General features: G+C 39.1%; 1 protein-coding gene across 7 annotated transcripts in view; it reads right to left on the bottom strand.

Annotated features, from left to right (window-relative positions):
* ERG (ETS transcription factor ERG) overlaps positions 1 to 19,858 on the bottom strand; it is a 214,242-nt gene that overhangs the window by 10,850 nt on the left and 183,534 nt on the right. For 6 of the 7 annotated variants that reach the window (XM_084621435.1, XM_084621434.1, XM_084621437.1 and 3 more), the window contains 6 exons: positions 18,509 to 18,660; positions 12,914 to 13,117; positions 11,882 to 11,962; positions 8,805 to 8,876; positions 1,990 to 2,058; positions 530 to 586 (listed from right to left, as the gene is read on the bottom strand). In XM_084621435.1, the coding sequence (XP_084477561.1) occupies positions 530 to 586; positions 1,990 to 2,058; positions 8,805 to 8,876; positions 11,882 to 11,962; positions 12,914 to 13,117; positions 18,509 to 18,660 (635 nt within the window). The remainder of the gene's footprint in view (positions 1 to 529; positions 587 to 1,989; positions 2,059 to 8,804; positions 8,877 to 11,881; positions 11,963 to 12,913; positions 13,118 to 18,508; positions 18,661 to 19,858) is intronic. The other variant, XM_084621433.1, reaches the window with a different exon arrangement.

The raw sequence follows: 19,858 nt of genomic DNA, 5'->3' as shown, positions 1-19,858 counted from the left end.
CTATCTATATTTCTTCTAGATATTGAAATCTTCACTTCTGTACATTTTTCTGATGCTAATACTCCAATCAGCCATTATGAACAGAATTCTTTGAAATCCTTAGATTCCACATTTTTGTACTTGAACTGAATATGTGTGCTTTGCTTAATAGTTCATTGATCCCCTTAAAGGCAACAAGACCCTTGTAAGAATTACTAAAAGGAAGTCACAATGAGCTGTGATAGCATGTTGGCAACTTGGAGGTCCACCACATCCAACTTTCCAGCAAATTGTTAATTTGTTCTCTTGAATCTTTGATTTGTAGGTCATGGGGGTCTCAGTTTGCGTTAACGGTATACACAAGACACGAATACACAATTCAGCCACCATGCAGGATGCTACAATGAGCTCAGCCACTATGAGGGATTCTCTGCTAATTGCTTGCGTCTGCTCTCGCAGTTGGCTATTTGTTGCAGACTACAGTGCACTTCAGATCACTTTTAAAATATTCCATTTAACCCATATCCAACTTAAATAAAGTTACACACACCTAACTGAGGTCGCTGGTCTTCTGTTTTGGGCACTGTTGATGATGATGGTTGGGTAACTGAAAATAGAAAAATTTATACATTTATCTATTTTTTCTAATTTGCAAATCAATCACCAAAACTGTCTTACATTGAATGGGCCAAAGTCATCACTGGCATAAGTAGAGACAACTCACTGGACTTCAACAGTTCAGCACTTGGTGATGTCAACTATGAGATTTAAACTGATCTGACCTGATCATGTTCCTATTAAAATAAATGCCAACATGCCTGCGACTTCAATAAGAGCAGGTTTGGGCCCTACAATCAGTACATAGTTGTTACTGATAATTACATCTCGCATAATATTCACATATTTATTGCACTTGTCTGCTAAGACAGTATCAAATATGAGAAATTCTAAAGCAGAAAGTCTTCAGCTTAAGGCAAGTTCTGTCACTGTTTGACCTTTTCCAACACTACATATATCTGTTGGTTTCTGTCAGAGATACTGATGTAGGGTGGAAAAGAAACAATGAATTTCTCCTAAATAACGTACATGTAAAGTTACTTTTTGGAAGGAGCATATACTATATAACTTGCAAAGAAAGGGCTCTGTTCTGTTATATGTGACTAACCCATGCAGGGGAGAAGAAAATCTATGAGTTCTAATGATTTACAGATAGTGTTTCTTCTGAATTCTTCCATTGTGGTAGAGGATGGGTGTGAGTGTGGTTTTCCTCTCCCCCAGTAGAAGAAGCTAGTGTTTTGACCACTTTTTCTTTGTGGATCTCATGGCATCCACTGGTGATAAGGGGCTTGCACTATGTTCTCCTGCAAGTTGGGATGGGGAGAATCCAGAGAAGTCCAACTGTGGCCTGCTTCCTCCAACTTCGTGGAGCTAGAATCCCAGATAGTCCCCATGAAGGAGCTTTCTTGCAGTAGAAAGGGAAGGGGACCATACCACAGAGGCAAAGGTCCTCCCACCCACGACTCCTCTCTGCATGCAGTCATAGAAGAGAAAATAGGACCCAAAACCTTAAAGAACAAACTTTAGAAGGAATACTCAAATCACTTTTGAAACATTTCAACCACTCAGTAAGTATTAACCTATTTTTTTCTGCAGAGTCTACAGTGCTTCTGCTCTATATCTCTGTTTGATTTATTGGTAGAGCTAAGGATTTTACATTGATCCAAACTCTTGTTACTTTTCTTCCTTTGAGTGAGCAATATCAAAAATAGGCCTATTGTAGGCAGATTTTCAAATTTGGGTGCCTAAGTTTAAAACACCCAAATCCTTATTTTAATTCTCAGACCAGTCCTTTGATATCCAAGTACCAGTTTCAGACACCAAATAATAGTTTGAATACCCAAATGCAAATTCTGTGGCATAACATAGGTGCTCAAGTTTGAATTCCATTTCCAGAGGAGATACACCTGACATGAATTGGGCCCCCATGCTGGAAAGTAAGCAGGTGCTTACCTTTTGATTGAGGAGCAGGGTGACTATGACTTGTCCATGCTGACCTTCTGGCTTGTTCATATGACAAATCTGTAGAGATAAATAAACTGTCTCAAATATATACGGCATAAAGTGTGACACATTCTTAGTGGCTAAATCACTGGACCTGGGAAGGTTACTGAAATGAGAAGGATCCCCATTGCCAAGCCCCTGGTCCTTTTAGTCATCTCTCACCCTGACAGCTGCACCCTGGCCTCCCTAACTACCTGCCTCTTTCCTTTCTCCTCTGCAGTCTACTCAACACACCACTGCAAAAAAAATCTTCACCCCACTGCTGTGGTAATGTCTCTTCTCTGGCTTCTTGTCTCTTTCCACCTCACATTCAAATTTATTGTCCTCACATTCAAGCATCTCCACAACTCTGCTCTTGCCTTTAATCTCCCCGTATCGTCCCCCCCACCAACACAATTCCACTGGGATGTAGGCGGGGGGACTGAGTAGGCACTTTGACAGCTCACACTAGAGCCTGGCTGACTGGAGTGGGTTCAAGGATCCATGGAGGTTGGAGGCAGGAGTAAGTGTTAGTTACTTGGGTAAGATCTCCCATCACAGTGCGTCAGATGAAAGTCTCTTCTACCATTCTTTGTTTTAAGAAAATGGACTTTGGTCTTTTTACTGCCTTGTTAGTCTGCTGCTGTCACTCCTCGAGATGTGGAAGGCTTGAGAGCTACATATGGTCCCATCCAGTGGGGATATTAGTGGGGACAGTATAGCACTAGTTTTGTTATTATGATGTTCCACTAAGTTACTACTAAGACTTTTGATAAACTTCATTTTCTTTTATTTAATGTTATGTAACTTTTTAATAAATAAATTATTTATTCTTATTAATCACAGAGCATTTGGAAGGATTTGCTCTGTAGCTGAGGCAATCACTAGTCCTGATATCCTTTGAACCCAGTGAGGCTGTACTAAATATCCTGTACCTCTGCTATACCCTACATCTCTGCCCTTGTCTGCTACTTTTCACTTTGCATGCGCTCTTTACTCTGTTAACTCCGCTGCTTTCATTTGCCTTTTGTTCTCCCACCTATGGCTCCTTCTTTTATTCTTACACTTGATACAGCCTCTCTCACTCTCCTTTTTCAGAACCATTCACAAAACCCACCTCTTTCTGGCTAACAGTTAGCTGATGGCTTATACTTCAGCATTCCTCATTGCCATTCCCATAAAAACAATTTCAAATAGTTGCTAAAAGAAACTGAAACATCCTACAAGTTAACATGACAATGATAGCTCATGTGTCTGTAACCCTCAGAGTGCAATGCCACCCAACCGCTTCAGAGGGTGGGAAACAATGAGCCGGCAGTGATTGGGACAGCCCCAGTTGAACGGGGGTGGAGAACACACAGTGAGGGGACACCGGAGTGTCCAGCCACTCATTAGCTAGCTTGGGGATGAAGGGAGTGGTCCCTCATCCTCCCCTTTCTTTAATTTCAACCTTAGTCTGGGCCGTGTGGAGCCTCTTTTTGCACTGCTCCAGTAGCTATAATATACACAATATACTAATTTTGGGCCTCCTTTGAGATCTCAAGAAAGGGAATAAAATACACCTGTTGCCAAATCAGTGCTGTATTAAGGGAGAAGCATAGACTCCTTTGAATGGATGGTAGATTCTTAATAGTGTCTTAGCTTTCTTTTAGAAAGGTTGTTTGACAGTCTTTAAAAATGAAATCAGGTAGGAAGTTGTGAACCCAGTTGAGAAGGCAGTTTGACTGAGTGTGGCTTTTGTATATCTGCCCATTTTCAGACACTACTGGAGAGAGAATGGAATGGAAACAAAGTGTAATGTGTAATTCACAACCAAATTGCCTTTAATTTATTTAGTCTGTTTGGCTTGCGTGTATAACTGGCATTGCCATCACTGTGGTCTGATGGAATCTTACACTCTCAAAATTTCGTTTTTGCTGGAATACACACTTTTTGTTCTGTATTATATTTTAAGTAACTGTGCCTTTTTATCCTTGATTTTTCTACTTTTATACCACATTCTTCTCTTGTGGAAACATGGAGAATTGGACAAAATAGCGCTAACTGTATAGGTATTTATCCCTGATCTGAGTAACTGTTAACGGTACTATTATAATTATTTATTATAGTATAGTCGCACCCAGAAGCCCCAATCAAATTGGGATCCAGTTGTGCTCAGTACCATTAAAGCATATAGTTAGAGATAGTCTTCTCACTGGAGAACTTACCATCTAAAAGGAAAACGAAGACAGACGAAGGGTCAAATTGTGTGCTGTGTGCAGCTTCTACTGCACACAGCAGAAACAGAGGGGGTGCTGTCAAGGAGCTGATCCCGATCCTCTGCCCAACTCTGGATGAAAATTAGAACAGCCTGGGGGCTACTCTAAACAAGCACTAGGTGGCTATGGTCCACAATGGATCATAAGCCAGCTGAGGACTGTCAGAGTGCATGGTAGGAGGTGCACAAGCTGGCTACGCTGCACCTGATGAAAACCCTTCCAGGCTGTGGTATTCCCAGCTTGGGGGTTGTGACCAGTGTGTGCAACATCTTGAGCTGGGCCAAGAATCTAGCCCAAAGGGAGGAGGAGTAGGACACAATATACAAGCAAAGGGGAGAAAGGGTGATGTCAGGTGCACAAGTCGGTAATTCCAATTTTTCCTAACCCTTCACTCTCCCACAAAGGTAGAAAAGAACAACTGATGATACTGATACTGATGAGATATGTGCCTGTCACCAGCCAGTCTGCACTCCTTCCCATTCTTCATTTGTTTTTTTTGAGAGGGATGGGAAGGGGGGCTCAAATTATAAACTCTTGTGCAACTGTATATTAAGGGCAGTTGCATGGCACTTGTGCATTTGCATACTAGTGCTAGTTGTTAGGATTTTATTTTTAAAATACCACATACCTGAAATTCATTAAGAAGTATAAATTTAGTACTGTGAGAAAACTCTTGAGTCAAGAGGCAAAACACATCATCATACAGTTGTGTGACTACGCCCTCTTTTAAAGGAAAGATCCAGCTCTCAGCCCTACTTGAAACAGCATCAAAATTAAGACTTCATTCTTAGTTCAGGATCTGGGAGTTTATTTGGACAATGATTTGTATTTTGTTAAACATATTGCTATCATAGATAAGCAGGTCTGTTTTTACTCATGAGAAATTGGTACAATATGTCCTTATCTAGAACAGATCTTGTAATTCACTCTCATTTGATGAGACATTTAGGTAATCCCATATTAGTCCTTCCTGAGCTACTACAGTGTATCACTTTTAACTTGCAAAAAATTCCTGGTATTCTATTGTCAGGACAGCTGAAGAAATATGACTTTGCCTTTCTAATTCTTCAGGAACTTCACTCACTTCCTATTATCCATTATATTCATTTAACAATGGTAATTGTTTAATTTTGATTCACTCTCTGGAATTGCTTCTCTGGAATTGCTTCCCAATGTTTGGCTAATGCATTTTTACTTTAGCATCCTCTATGCCTCTTTTTCCTTTTACTTGTAATCAATGACTGCCTCAAGGACAATCATAGCTACTCCTGTTATTAGCAAAAGAGCATTTAGTTATGGAATAGCTTCCCTGTAAAAGTTAGGCTGTGTCAATTCTAGTTGAGATTTGGACCTTGTCTGAAAACTACTGTTATCAGGAATTTTCTGCTGAAAGAAAACTAAGAAACTAAGAAAACACCTGTACCCAGGAACCCTTGTACCTAGATTTTACTTAATTGTTTTTATTTTCTGTTGGGAAAATCAAAATTAAATCTTACATTTTAGGTCAGCTGGACCCAGACTGAAATATTTTGGTTGGTTGAACTGACCCAAAACATTTCATTTTGAATCAGTTCAACATTATACTGCATCTCCCTTTGGTGTTGCATAGCCTCATGGGAGCTTTAGTTCTCTCCTGGACACCCTGGCTAGAAGCAATGTGGTTTCCCTTCTGACCAAACCCTGAGGTGTATCATGGGAGGAGGGGGTCACATGACAGTGGGCATAATAAAATTTTATTGTACAACTCTTGTATGTGTTGTTTCAGGGATCATATTAATGTATTTGATCATATTTTAAACATACCTTTATCAAAATTCTTGATTCACAGAATGAACAACAAATAACTAATAAAAATAGAGATAGAAAGGCAATACATATATAAGAAAGTACTTTAATTTTATGTAAGGAAATTATATTTGATTCTTCTGTATTAAAAAAAAAAGATGAATGAACCATCCAGAGGAGTATGTGCTAAGGATAGGTACATAGGAATTGTCATACTGGAAAAGTCCTGTGTTCCATCTAGTCTGCTATCCTGTTTCCAACTATTCAGAGGAAGATTGAAGACTCCACACAGTAAGCAGATTTGGGGTAATCTTCCTCCGAGAGATAGGATTAGTTAGAGATTATTGAGAGCTCTGAAGGATCAGGTTTCATATCTGATATAAATTTGTGTTGGTAATTACTACTCCAACTGAATATTCTTGTTATGCATATAAATGTCCAATCTCTCTTTGGATCTTGCTAAGCTCTGCACTTCAACAACATCCCATGACAATGAGGTCCAAAGTCTACTTATGTGTTGTGTGAAAAAGTATTTCCTTTTATCAGTTTTGAATTTGCTTCCTCTTGATTTCATTGAATGTCCTCTCATTCTTGTATTGAGACACACGGAAAATAGAAGTTTTCCCAATCCACCTTTTCTAAGCCTCTCATTATTTTGTAATAATTTTATCATGTACCTCTCATTGGTCATCTCTTATCTAAGGTAAAAAATCCCTGATTTTCCAATTGCTCAGAGGAGAGCTTTTCCAGGGTTTTAATCATTCTCATCACTTCTCTCTGAATGCCCTCTAATTCTGCAAATATAATTCTGAAGATAGGGTGACGAGTACTGAACACAACATTCCAAATGAGGCTGCACTGTTGATTTATATAGTGGCACAATAATCTTTTCCATATCATTCTCCACCCTGTTCCTTATGCAGCTTAACATTTTGTTAGTTTTTTTGACAGCAGTTGTACACTGAGCAGAGGTCTCCATTGAGCAGTCCATAGTGATGCCCAGGTCCCTTTTCCTGAATTAATAAGGTTAATTTATAACTCAGTAAGGTATAGGAATAGTTCAAATTTTCCCCTCCAATTTGCATTATATTGCATTTATCAACATTCACTTTCATCAGCCATTGTATTGCCCATTCACTTAGCTTGGTTAATTCCCACTGAAGTTCCTCACAGTTCTCTCTGGATTTAACTAATCTAAATAATTTTGTGCCATTTGCAAATTTTGCTTCTTCACTTTTGTCACAGATTTTGTCACCATCCTTTCCAGATCATTAAACATCAGTCATCCTAACTGTACTGTGAGGTGCCTACTGTTAACCTCTTGTCACGATAAGAGTTGATTATTTGTTCCTATTTTTAGTATTACGTTTTAGCCAGTTTTTGATCCATGACAATATTTTGCCACTCATCCCATTACTACTCAATTTCTTTAGTAACCTCTTCTGATGCGCTTTGTCAAAGTCCTTTTGAAAGTCTAAATAAATTATGTCAACTGGTTCTTCAATGTCTAATACTTTATTGATATGTTCAAAGAAGTCTAATAGAACAGTGAGGCATGATTTTCCTTGCAGAAATTGTGCCAGTTAGACCCTATTATATTATGAACTTCTAGGAAAAACCTTCTAGAAAAACCTAGAAGATCATAATATAATAGGGTCTAATTGGCACAATTTCTGCAAGGAAAATCATGCCTTGCTGTTTTATTAGACTTATTGAACATATCAATAAAGTATTAGATATAGAAGAACCAGTTGTTGTTCAAATTTTAAACTGTCATTTCAACCAGTGCAAGATGTAGTGGTGATTAATTTCCTGGATTACTATCTAGAGCATTTTTAAGATATACATACACCATTTGCTATCCTGCAATCCTCTGGTGTACTAGCTGTTTTAGTGAGAGATTGCATATCTTTACTAGCAGCTCAGTCACTTCAATTTTAAGTCTCTTCAGTACTCCTGGATATATACCACCTGAACCTGGTGACGTATTGCTTTTTAATCACTTTCTTCTGTTGCCTCAATCCCTGCTAGTACGTCCTCTTCATTATTGGAAAAGCAAAGGTCCAGGCTAGGTATCTTCCCAACATCCTCAGAGGTGAAGAAATCCTCTAGCTTCTCAGCATTGTTCTTTTCTTCCTTCATTGTTCCCTTTATCCCTGGTGATCTAGCGGACCCACATAACCTGTCATTGGCTTACCACTTCTGATATACTTAAAGAATCTCTTGTTGTTTGTTTTTATGCTTTTATACCCTTGCATCTAGTTATTTTGTCTCAAAAATAAACAGTAAACAGAGAGAGAAGAAACAAATAATAATACTAATACCACACTCTTACATAGCACTTACTCCAGTAGATCTCAAAGCACTTTACAAAGGAGCTCAGTATCATTATCCGCATTTTACAGATGGGAAAACTGAGGCACAGACAGGTGAAGTGACTTGTCCAAGATCACTCAGCAGGCCAATGGAAAGTGCTGGGAATAGAACCTAGGTCTCCTGAGTCCCAGCCCACTGCTCTATCCACTAGGCCACACTGCCTCAAAAACAGATGGCTATGGAAAAACAGACTCATTAAGCTGCTCTTCCATCCCACTTCATCCCACACAGGGGACCATATATACCTATAGATATATATTCAACATTTATATACTGTGCTATTTTATAGGAGTCTCTGAAAGAGAAAGAGAGAGGGATAGTGAGAGTGAGCAAGATTGCATCACATAGTAAGATCATCATTCATACCTGGCCTGGTTGTAATTCTTTGTGTCACTTCTGGATAAACTGAAGTATTTGGGAAAATAAAAGCTGCACCTCCTGCAGGAAAAAGTGGAGACAAAACACATAAGGACTGTTTTTTCCACAGTCAGTGCTGTCACTGGTAACTCTATTTCAGCCAGTCAATGTATTTGAATGAAGCATATGAATAAATGTTTTGTCACCCAGGAGTGAGGTTTATAGGGCCTGATTCTAGTCTCCTTTACATCAGTGTAAATCCATTCAAATTAGTGGAGATACCCCAGTGTAAACCAAGGTAAGTAAGAAGAGAATTAAGTCCATATTTTTTTAAATTTAGAAAAACTGGCCCCAGATTTCAGCAGGTTTCATAGCTGTTGTGAAGTGCAATTTATTTTGCCTTATCTTTATTTAGTGTGTACATCTCCCTAACCTGTGCATATTTTCAGCAGATAACCTAGGGCCTGATCCAAAGCCCATGGAAGTAAATAGGACTCTTTTCATTTACTTCCATAGGCTTTGGATCAGTCTCCCAGAGAATTAATTCTTGGTGTATAGTGAAACATTGTAAAAATAACCAGTTTGATGCAGAAAACGATGTCTGACTATTTCAGGAATTTAAATAGCTCTAACCATGCTAACAGATTTATAGTTATCATGGTTGGAAATCTGAAAGAAATCTAAGGGGATTATGTGACTTTTAAAAGAAGTTGGACCCTAATCCCCTCAGGCTCCTTTGAAGTTCCCATCCCACATTTTTATACAAACAGAACCAAACCGAACAAATATTATTTCTTTTTCTTTCATACTGTATGATATTGCGGACATAAATGCCGTCTATGTAGCTGCAGTGTATCAATAATCCCAGTGAAGTAAATGCAGATTATTTTGTTTTGGGCAGAGAAACTAAGAAATCTCAACACCATTGCAATTACACAGGAAAAGGTAACAGGGATTCATTGAGAAACTACTGGATAACTGTGCGGGGAAGTTCACTGCTAAATTAGGATTGTGACTTATAGAGATGGAAAAGACCCTCAAATCCATCTACTTTTAAAATGAAATTTAAGGGCTGTTCCAAAGTCCATTGAAGTGAATGGAGAGGCTCCCACTGACTTGAATGGACTTTGGATCAAACCTAGCAGCCCTCGATAGAGGATATATTGGATATGAAACATTTGATCTTAGCAAAGAGCATTTAATGTTTGAGTAACTATGCTGTAAGTTTGCAGGGAAACAGTGCTAATTATGACAGTGAAAGAAAATTTGCAGAATATTTCACATTCTTTTTTGATATTAGCTTTTCCATTTCTTAAATAGTTGTTATTTCTGGTCACTGTAGGTAACTAATACCCTCAGGCATGATAACGTGATGTTCAAAACTTGTATTTAATCAAATTATAATATATAGCATTCCATGTCACCCTCTGTTATGCAACTGCTAGAACAAAACAAAACTTCCACTGATTTTTTTCATAAATATTTTGAGTGAAATTTTGTAACATCATAGAATTTTGCAGAAGAAATACTTTTAAGGAGCGTTTCATATTCATCTCCTACTTGTCCAGGGTGGCTCATAGGAGGGTAAGTAGTAACTTTTTTTTTTTAATTTTAAATAAGATCAAACTTTGCTGAGACTTGGTGAGAAGCCCCATATTATAGACAATGTATGTGATGGAGGGTTATGTGCGTATCTATAAAGCATTGTACAGAGAGAAGAATCAGCACTTAGTAGGACTTCAGCACAGAACAAGACTCAGGGAAGCAGCATGAAAACCTGGGGACGGAAAGCAGTCCATAAAATACATTTTCTCCCTACCCCCTGACTTTCAAAAGGCCCAAGCATAGTAGTAGTAGAGGATAATGGCCTAGCATGGTAAAAAGGGATTTTTGCTTTAAAAAAAATCCCACACATCTTTTACATTTTGTGAGGTTATAACACCCTTTTTAATTTAGCATGTTTCATTTTATTATTGGTACAATCTAAATTAAAAAATTAAAACTGGAAATACTCCATCAGCAAAATAGTCAGTATTGTCTTCTAAAATGGGGAAAAGTAAAATCCCTGCTTATCCAGTTCTTTTTGTGATAAAATAGTATTTAAATAGGGTTACCATATTTGAACATTCAAAAAAGAGGACACTCCACAGGGTGCGTGTGGGGGGGGGTGTTTGCTTGCGCCTCCCCCAGCCCTGCCCCAACTCCACCCCTTCCCGCCCCCATTCCAACCCCTTCCCCAAAGTCCCCGCCCCAACTCCACCCCCTCCCTGCTCCATTGGACCCCTTCCCCAAATCCCCGCCCCGGCCCTGAGTGCACCGCGTTCCCCCTCCACCCCACTCCCTCCCAGCTGCGCGAAACAGCTGTGTTGCGGCGAAAGCACTGGGAGCTAGGGGGAAAAAGCGGGCACTCTCTCGAGTGATCAACATTCACTCTCTTTCTCAAATGATCAACATTCACTCTCTTTCTTGAATGATCAACTCTTCTTTGGGAAAAAATAATAATGGCAAAATCCCGGATGTTTTTAGATATTTAAAAATTCCTCCCGGACGACAATTTAAGAACCAAAAAGCAGGACATGTCCGGGAAAATACAGACGTATGGTAACCCTAATTTAAATATGTGATACAATATACTGCATGGGAGAAATAAACCAGACTTAGGCACCAACACTGCAAGCTGATCTGTACAGGTGGACTTCTGAGCCAGTACAGTGCTCCATTGACTTTAGTGGGGCTCCATGCAGGCAAAAGGATCCACCTGTGTGGATCTGATAGGATAGGATCAGAGCCTTAGAGACTAAGTGCAGTTTGTTGCATGTGGGTGGACCCTTGCGCCTCTGTGGGTACAAGAGTTAAATTCCACACAGGGATCCAATTGTAGAATCTGGTCCTAAATGATCTCGCCTCTGTTCAGTGTGTGTGTAGAAAACTCCCATAATTGCTAATATGAATCTTAGACAAATATCAGGGGAGAATACACTGTCTCCCTGGTGATTTACCATTTCCATTTTTTAGCATGCAACTCAAACAGGAATCCTGTGTTTTTAGAAGATGACCTATAGGAATGGGAGCGATGCCAGCATTACCTGTGTTTCTAGCATGCATTAACCGTGGAGAGTTTTGTAAGGCCTTATCAACATCATCTGAAGTCAAATGTGGAAGAGGAGCTACAAAACAAAACAAAAAGCAACACCAAAATGAAAAAAAATTGAGAATTATCTTCTAAAGACATTTTTCCCCCGATAGGATTGTTTTAAAGCAAGTCTAGTAACAATCAGTTTAGTTCTGCTATTTGTGGGGGAGGTGTGTGTGTGTTAAAGCTTAAACTAGGGTATTCATTTAAATAATATTATTAATACATAATATTTCAGTCTGATTGTGTGTGTGTGTGTATGTGTATGTAAAAGACTGCACCACACTGGTGTTGCAATGTTTGTTTGTTTTTAAAACAATATTCACTAATTTTAATGTTTTAAATTATGCAAATTATGCCAAAACTACAGCCTTCAAATCAGTAATTCACTGTTCCCTTCTTCCCCCTTAGAATGTTAGTCATCTGCTACAAATCCTTTGGTTTCAGATTTAGGAGATTCTGTTCTCTTCTCCATGAATGTACATAACTCCTATTAATTTAAATGAGAGCTACATACACCTATGCAGAGTAGAACAGATGATACATGTTCATAGAATCATGCCTGGAATTTTCTTTATAAATCAATGTTTTTACTCTCATTTAGGGTTCTCAAACCTAAAATGGAAAGAAGAGTACGTGACCAGAAAAAACATCATCACCAAAAGTCCCTTTGATTTTCTTCCTACAGTATTGTGGATGAATAGGTTGGGTTTCAAATTAATTTTTGCCTAATATGGACATTTGGAGATATTCTTAAGATAATTTCTGAAAGTAGTCACAATGAGCCTGATCTAAGGCCCACTCCAGTCAATGGATGTCTTTCCATCAACTTAAATAAGCTTTGGATCAGGCCCTACATAATATTTTCGGAAGCAGTAATATTCGAGATAGGGAGATTTGAAATCCCAAATTGAAAAGGTACTACAACTGGAAATGCTGTTGATAGATTTGTTCTAACCATCATAAAGAATGGAAATTGTCTTACTCTCTCTGAGGTAGTGTAGATGTGAGAGGAGGATATCTGCATTATAGCTTGGGGTGAGTCTCTGGAAGTCATCTTTGGTCATTTTACACAGTTCCTTCCCATCAATGTTCTGGAACAACAAGATGTCAACGTCTGGAAGACCATATTCCTTCACAGCCCATTCCAACCACTGACGTACATGGTCTGTACTCCATAACGTAGGATCTGAATGGTTTCACAAAGCATAAAATTAGAATCATAGAAGATTAGGGTTGGAAGAGACCTCAGGAGGTCATCTAGTCCAATCCCCTGCTCAAAGCAGGACCAACTCCAACTAAATCATCCCAGCCAGGGTTTTGTCAAGCTGGGCCTTAAAAACCTCTAAGGATGGAGGTTTTACCACCTCCCTAGGTAACCCATTCCAGTGCTTTACCACCCTCCTAGTGAAATAGTGTTTCCTAATATCCAACCTAGATCTCCCCCACTGCAACTTGAGACCATTGCTCCTTGTTATGTCATCTGCCACCATTGAGTACAGCCTAGCTCCATCCTCTTTGGAACCCCCATTCAGATGGTTGAAAGCTGCTATCAAATCACCCCTCACTTTTCTCTTCTGCAGAATAAATAAGCCCAGTTCGCTCAGTCTCTCCTCGTAAGTCATGTGCCCCAGCCCCCTAATAATTTCCGTTGCCCTCTGCTGGACTCTCTCCAATTTGTCCACATCCTTTCTGTAGTTGGGGGCTCAAAACTGGATGCAATACTCCAGATGTGGCCTCACCAGTGCCAAATAAAGGGAAATAATTACTTCCCTCGATCTGCTGGCAATGCTCCTATTAATGGAGCCCAATATGCCGTTAGCCTTCTTGGCAACAAGGGCACACTGTTGACTGATATCCAGTTTCTCATCCACTGTAATCCCCAGGTCCTTTTCTGCAGAACTGCCGCTTAGCCAGTTGGTCCACAGCCTGTAGCAGTGCATGGGATTCTTCCATCCTAAGTGCATGACTCTGCACTTGTCCTTGTTGAACCTCATCAGATGTCTTTTGGCCCAATCCTCCAATTTGTCTAGGTCCCTCTGTATCCTATCCCTACCCTCCAGTGTATCTGCCTCTCCCCCCGCCACCCAGTTTAGTGTCATCTGCGAACTTGCTGAGGGTGTAATCCATCTCATCATCCAGATCATTAATGAAGATGTTAAACAAAACTGGCCCCAAGACCGACCCCTGGGGCACGCCACCATTGGGACCAATACTAAATTAACAAAGTACATTATTGTCAAACTGGACGATGATAATCCATGATGCACTAACTTCAGTGTAGTTATACAAAAAATTAATTTGGCCTATTAGGGGGAAAGAAGACCTGAGAAAAAATGACTGTCCAAAGTACGGTGGTGAGGTGGGACTGCTGTTTATTATTTATTACATACTTATTTTACTGTTAACTTGTCCTCCCACATCACTGATCTTCACCTGTTATGCCTCATCATTATCCTACACTATTGTTCACATAGTGATGTGAACCCCTGTCCATATGCAGAGGACCACTGGGTACAGGTGTTTGTATTTGCAGCACCTGTTGCAGGACAGAAGCCAGTAACTATCATTTTCAAAGGTTTCTGGTGAAGTTCATACTGCTTACTCAAGCAAAATGCTCAGTGAAGTCAAGAACAGTTTTTTCTAAGGAAAGACTGAGTAAGGACTTTAGAATTTGGCCTGTTATTTAATAAGTTAGCATAGATTCAGTTAGATAGAGCATTCTTTTCCTAACCTTAAAAATACAAAGAGAAGAGGAGAAGAAAACATGCACTCACTGGTTGCTCAACCCTTACTCGAATGATCTAGAGCCTGAGCTTTTTCCAAAATGTATCCATTTTCAGCATTTATAAGATATTGTGACATGCAGGATAAGAGTGCTCTTGAAATCAGCAAATTTTTTCATGACAAAGATCTGAGTAATGTCTTCCCGAATATTTTCATTGCATTGAGACTGTATTTGAATGTACCCATTGCCAGCTGTGAAGCAGAGTAATTGTTCTCTAAGCTTTGTCTGAATGAAAAGTTGTCTTTGGTGAGCTATGGTAGAAACAAAATTTAATGCTCTTGCAATCATGCCAGCTGAATGGGATTTACTTAATTTACTGTCATTTGAGGATTCAAAACTGAATTTGAATCACGTAAAGCTCACAAGATGCCAGTTTAAACCTACAGCAATTCATTTGACGCTTAAAGTTTTCTATTTTTATGTTTATCCAGGCAGTATGTAACCTGTTCATTGTCTTCAATTTTCTTTTCATGTTTATTCAGTAATATACATGACTTGTTGATTGCCAGAAGCTGGGTACACTTTTGTTTTCATTAAAATACAGGGTTCACGAAAACAGGGCTTCAGAAAAACATTAGCCCTGGGCCTGCAATCTCATTAATCTGGCCCTGTCCTAGAATGTTGTGATGTACTGCTGTATGCTAATAACCAGATCCTGTCTTGCACTTTAGAGAGTGTAGCTCATGAACGCTTATGGTCTAATAAATTTGTTAGTCTCTAAGGTGCCACAAGTACTCCTTTTATTTTTGTGGATACAGACTAACACGGCTGCTATTCTGAAACCTGTCTTGCACTAGTTTTTGTTAATTATATCAGATACTGACAAATCTGGCTGTGGGGAAAAAATGAACTGGTCCAAATCTTTGCCCATTCCTCCAAATCTTTGCCCATTCCTCTCCTGACCTGCCCCCTCCTTTTTTTTTTTTTTTTTTTTTTTTTAAGAGCTGAGCAAAATTTGTGGACAAAAGTTGTTTCACCAAAAACTGCAAATGCATGTTTACTGAAACATTTTGCAAATTTGTGTTGAATTCGCCAAATTGCTTCAGTTGAAAAAAACCCTCAAAAAATAAAATTCCCCCAAAAAGTCAAAATATTGAAACACTTTGACTTTGTGATTTGAGAAACTTCTTATTTTGACTGTTACTTTAATTAGATCTATATAATTTTAAAAAGTTTAAAAAATCAAGATAAAGAAAAAACATGTTGCTTTGGGGTGAACAAAATATTTAGTATGAACCAGAATTAAATTCTTTCAACTTTTTTGATTCCCCCAAAATTTTCTAAAACTTTTGGTTTGAGTTACCACGAAATGATTTTTTCCTCCAATTTTTCATTTCATCCACTGAACAAAAAAAATCAGTTACTTACACAGTTCTAACCCCTAACTCCAACTCTACCACCACTCTTCCCTCTGAATTCCCTCCTTCCATTACCATCCCACAGAATCCTATGCACGTAGCCCTTGACCTCTCTCCTCGTTATTTATTTGTATAATAATAGTGTCTAGAGGCCTCTACCAATATTAGGTCCCATCAAGCCATGCACTCTACGTACAGATAGTAAGAGACAGCTCTTGCCTTGAAGATCTTATATTTAAACAGACAAAAGATCATAAAAAAAACATTATTCCCAAAGATTGGGAACTGAGAAGAAAGAGATTATGTGACTTGCCCAAGGTCACACATTAATCCCATGGTAGAGCTGGGAATTGAACTTTGATCTTCTGTATGCCTGTGCAGTAAGTGTCTTAACCTCAAAACCTCCCTTCCTCTCCTAATCAGTCTTAACCCATTCTGCTCCCCAAAACCATTTTCAAAGGTCTATGGTGCTCCTCAAAGTCTTTCAGACTACGTGCACCTGCTCACTTCAACTTCCATGCATCCTGGGCTTCCCGTTTAGTTAGGCTACATCCATTTTAAGCCTTTGAAGGTCTGAAGCCCTTAGCTCTCGGGAACTTCAGAGACTCTTCCTATATTTTGAAGCAGCCCGAGACAGAATGATCTGATTACTGGGAAGTGTGAGGCAGCCCACAGCCTAGTGGGCATGGATGATAGTCTGAGGGACCTTGATGATCTTCATGGATAGTGGGTCTGGTTACTGAGGGAGGAAAGGGTGCGTGGGTGGTGTGGGGAGCTAGAACTAGTGTTCATGATGAGAGGATCAGTAGTTGCCCAGTCCTGACTGGGATAACACAAGAAGTCCATCAGTTAAATTCAGTTTAAATTGAAGTGAACATCCAAACCTTCAGAGGTTCGCCAACCATTTTATTATATGTACAAATTTTTGAAATGCTTCTTATTTTTGGTGATGAATTTGAATAGGAGTTCTGAACTCTTGTCATTAGCTTAACTGTGAGTTATAAATCCTGTGTTCTGATTTTCCTAAGCTTTGCCACATCATCGTGTACACTGCACTTGTGGAAGAGAAATGAAAACACCTCTAGCTGTCTGACAGATGAGCTTCACCCAAGTATTTTTTGTACAGCTTACAAAATAACTGGCTGTAACTATGATCATCTTGCTCCCTAGCTCACATTTAGATTCATCTCAAGGGAGATGCTAAAAGGAAAGACATCTTTATCACCTTTACAAGCCTATGGTAATTAAAAGATCAGAAAAGTCAAGAGCTACCACTGAGAGAAGTGTTCATTTTGCAAAGTTACATATGAATGCTATCATGTTCAGTGCTGCTTGTTTCCAATTTTGCAGAAGACTTTATCACAGAAAGAATCTCTTTGCTACAGTTCAGAAAAAGCCCTGTCTAAATACATGTGGAGGATTGTGCAATGTGTGTGTGTATATATATGTGTGTGTGTGTGTATGTTGCTTGACAAATAACTGATGTAATTACAGCTTGCAAAATTAGCCACAGCTAGTACTCTTGCAGACCTTAGCAACTGAATAACTGTAAAAACATTATGCAATGTGGTAGCAGCAGGAATGTTTCATACAAAGTCATTTCTGCAGATCAATAACTAATAGCAAATTATACTCTTCTGTCTACGTGATGCAGATGTCCTGTGTATATATTTACATTGTAACATGATTGTCTGTTGTTTTGAGTTTGGGCGTGTGCATGCTGATCATTCTGTAATATGAAGCATATTCCCAGCACTTGAGGTACCCAAAGAAGACAGGGCACAAAGTAGTGAATGCCTCCCTGTCCAATTACCTTTTGAATTCCATAATAAAGGTTGCTACCAGCTACTGAATGTAACAGCCATGCCATTGTCTTGCAGGGAGTTGTTAGTTTGCTTATTAAAATTTATTACACTGCTCAAACACAGAGAATAATCTAGACAAATGGATTCTTATACATTGTTTAATTTCGCAAATTGGGCCTCTTTTTATTATGCTTAGGACCGGACTGCCTCTGTCACTTGCAGGGGGGCGGAATTGTGCAAGGAACATTTCTTCCTCTTGTGTACTCTGCACAAGAATCAGTGACAGTTGTAGCCTCTATGGTTGGGAGAGAGCAAGGGGCTGCTAGGGAAAGCACCCCAGGCAGGAGGCATCTGAAACCTCCAAAATGCGGGCAGCATTGGCTGATGAGGTGGCTTTATTGTTATATTTCTCAACTCATTCTTCATAAGAATTCTGGGAGTTTAGTAGTCTTTCTTCCTAATCTCTCTTATCAGACTGTCTTTGTCTTTTACATGTAGCATATCTAGTTTAATAAAAAAAAAACTTGGGTAATCTTTCAATCTTATCAGGTTAACAGATTTCCTAGTAATATCAGTAACAGATTTTGCTACTTAAAAGCGTGTGTGTGGGGTCTTTTAAAGCTTCTAACCTGCTGGAACAATCACTCTTCGTTCATTAGTTGTCATGTTTGGTGGTGGAACATGTTTCTCTTCCATATAGCTTCCATAGTTCATCCCGACATTGTCTGAGCCACTGACCATCTTCCCTCCTTTTGCCACACTGCAGTCATCAGGGGAATTCCTAGAAAAACAATCAGAATTTGCCTACATTATTATAACACCGTCACTAATATTTTTATTAGTATTCGAATTGCATATGAGAGAGAGAGACTTTATTGTAAGGGCTGAGCAGTCATCTGGGAAGACCCCGCTTCTGGTCCATTAATTGATTTTGCTCTGAAAATATGATTGACTTAAATGAAACTACACCAGTTTACACCAGCTGAGGATCTGGCCCTATATTTGCAAACATACTATGGCCAGTAATTAATTTATTTTAAGAGGTGAGGCCTGAGGATTTAGACTGGACTGTTACAGGCAGTGACCTTGCTTCTCTCTCTAAATATAAGATATAGAGAACATGGCAAAATACACAGATATACTTAAAGCCAGAGTTATTACTCAGCTTTGGAGAACTTTCTACCTCCATGGTTGCCATTGTTTCACTAGGTATGTGCTCAGTGCCATTAGATGTATATCATGTAGTGCAATGCAGACACTTCTATGTATGCCCATATAAAAGGGGCTTTTGCCAAAGCCATGATTCAAAATACCACATGCATGACTGGGAAAGACTTTCAGCTCCTGCCTAACACAGTCTCCATGGTACTGTAGTCAAGCAGTGGACGTCTGCAGAGGATCTGCAACCAGACACCTTTTTACTTTTGGCTTTGCTTTCTGAATAGAGCCTTTAGAGTTTAACGTTCCATAGGGGGTTCCTTAATGGCCTTTTAATGGCATCACAATTTTCTTCCCGCCAGACACAGGCATATTTGACCCTTAATTTAATGTCTTCAATGTGTTTCATCATATAGACAAATATTGCTTCAAAAAAATCAAAAGAAAGAGCATAACCACAGGGGAATATCTTTAAATGTAAAGAGGGTGGGTTTTTTAAAGTTATACAGTACTAATATCTTAAGCATTCATTTAATTCTGCTATTGCAATAATGCATCTGTGCTGTGGATGTATGTAATAGGCAGCAGGTCAGGTTGATTAGAGAGACATTCTGTTTACATGAAAATTACACTCTTAAAAGATTTTCTTTTCCTGGACATTTTAACCCCATAAATATAGTTGCACCTCAATCCTGGCTTCTCCGAAACCCGATCAGTTTACATTCCACAGAACCTACAGTGTCCTCCGTGTATTAAATCATGGGGGTCCATTTCAGGATAGGGCAAAGTGGTCCTGTGATATGGTCCATGTATTTTAGCAT

Source organism: Lepidochelys olivacea (assembly GCF_965140295.1).
Source record: "Lepidochelys olivacea isolate rLepOli2 genome assembly, chromosome: 1".
Taxonomy (NCBI): domain Eukaryota; kingdom Metazoa; phylum Chordata; order Testudines; family Cheloniidae; genus Lepidochelys; species Lepidochelys olivacea.
Note: the sequence above shows the minus strand (reverse complement) of the source record. Positions and strands in the feature narration are given on the sequence as shown.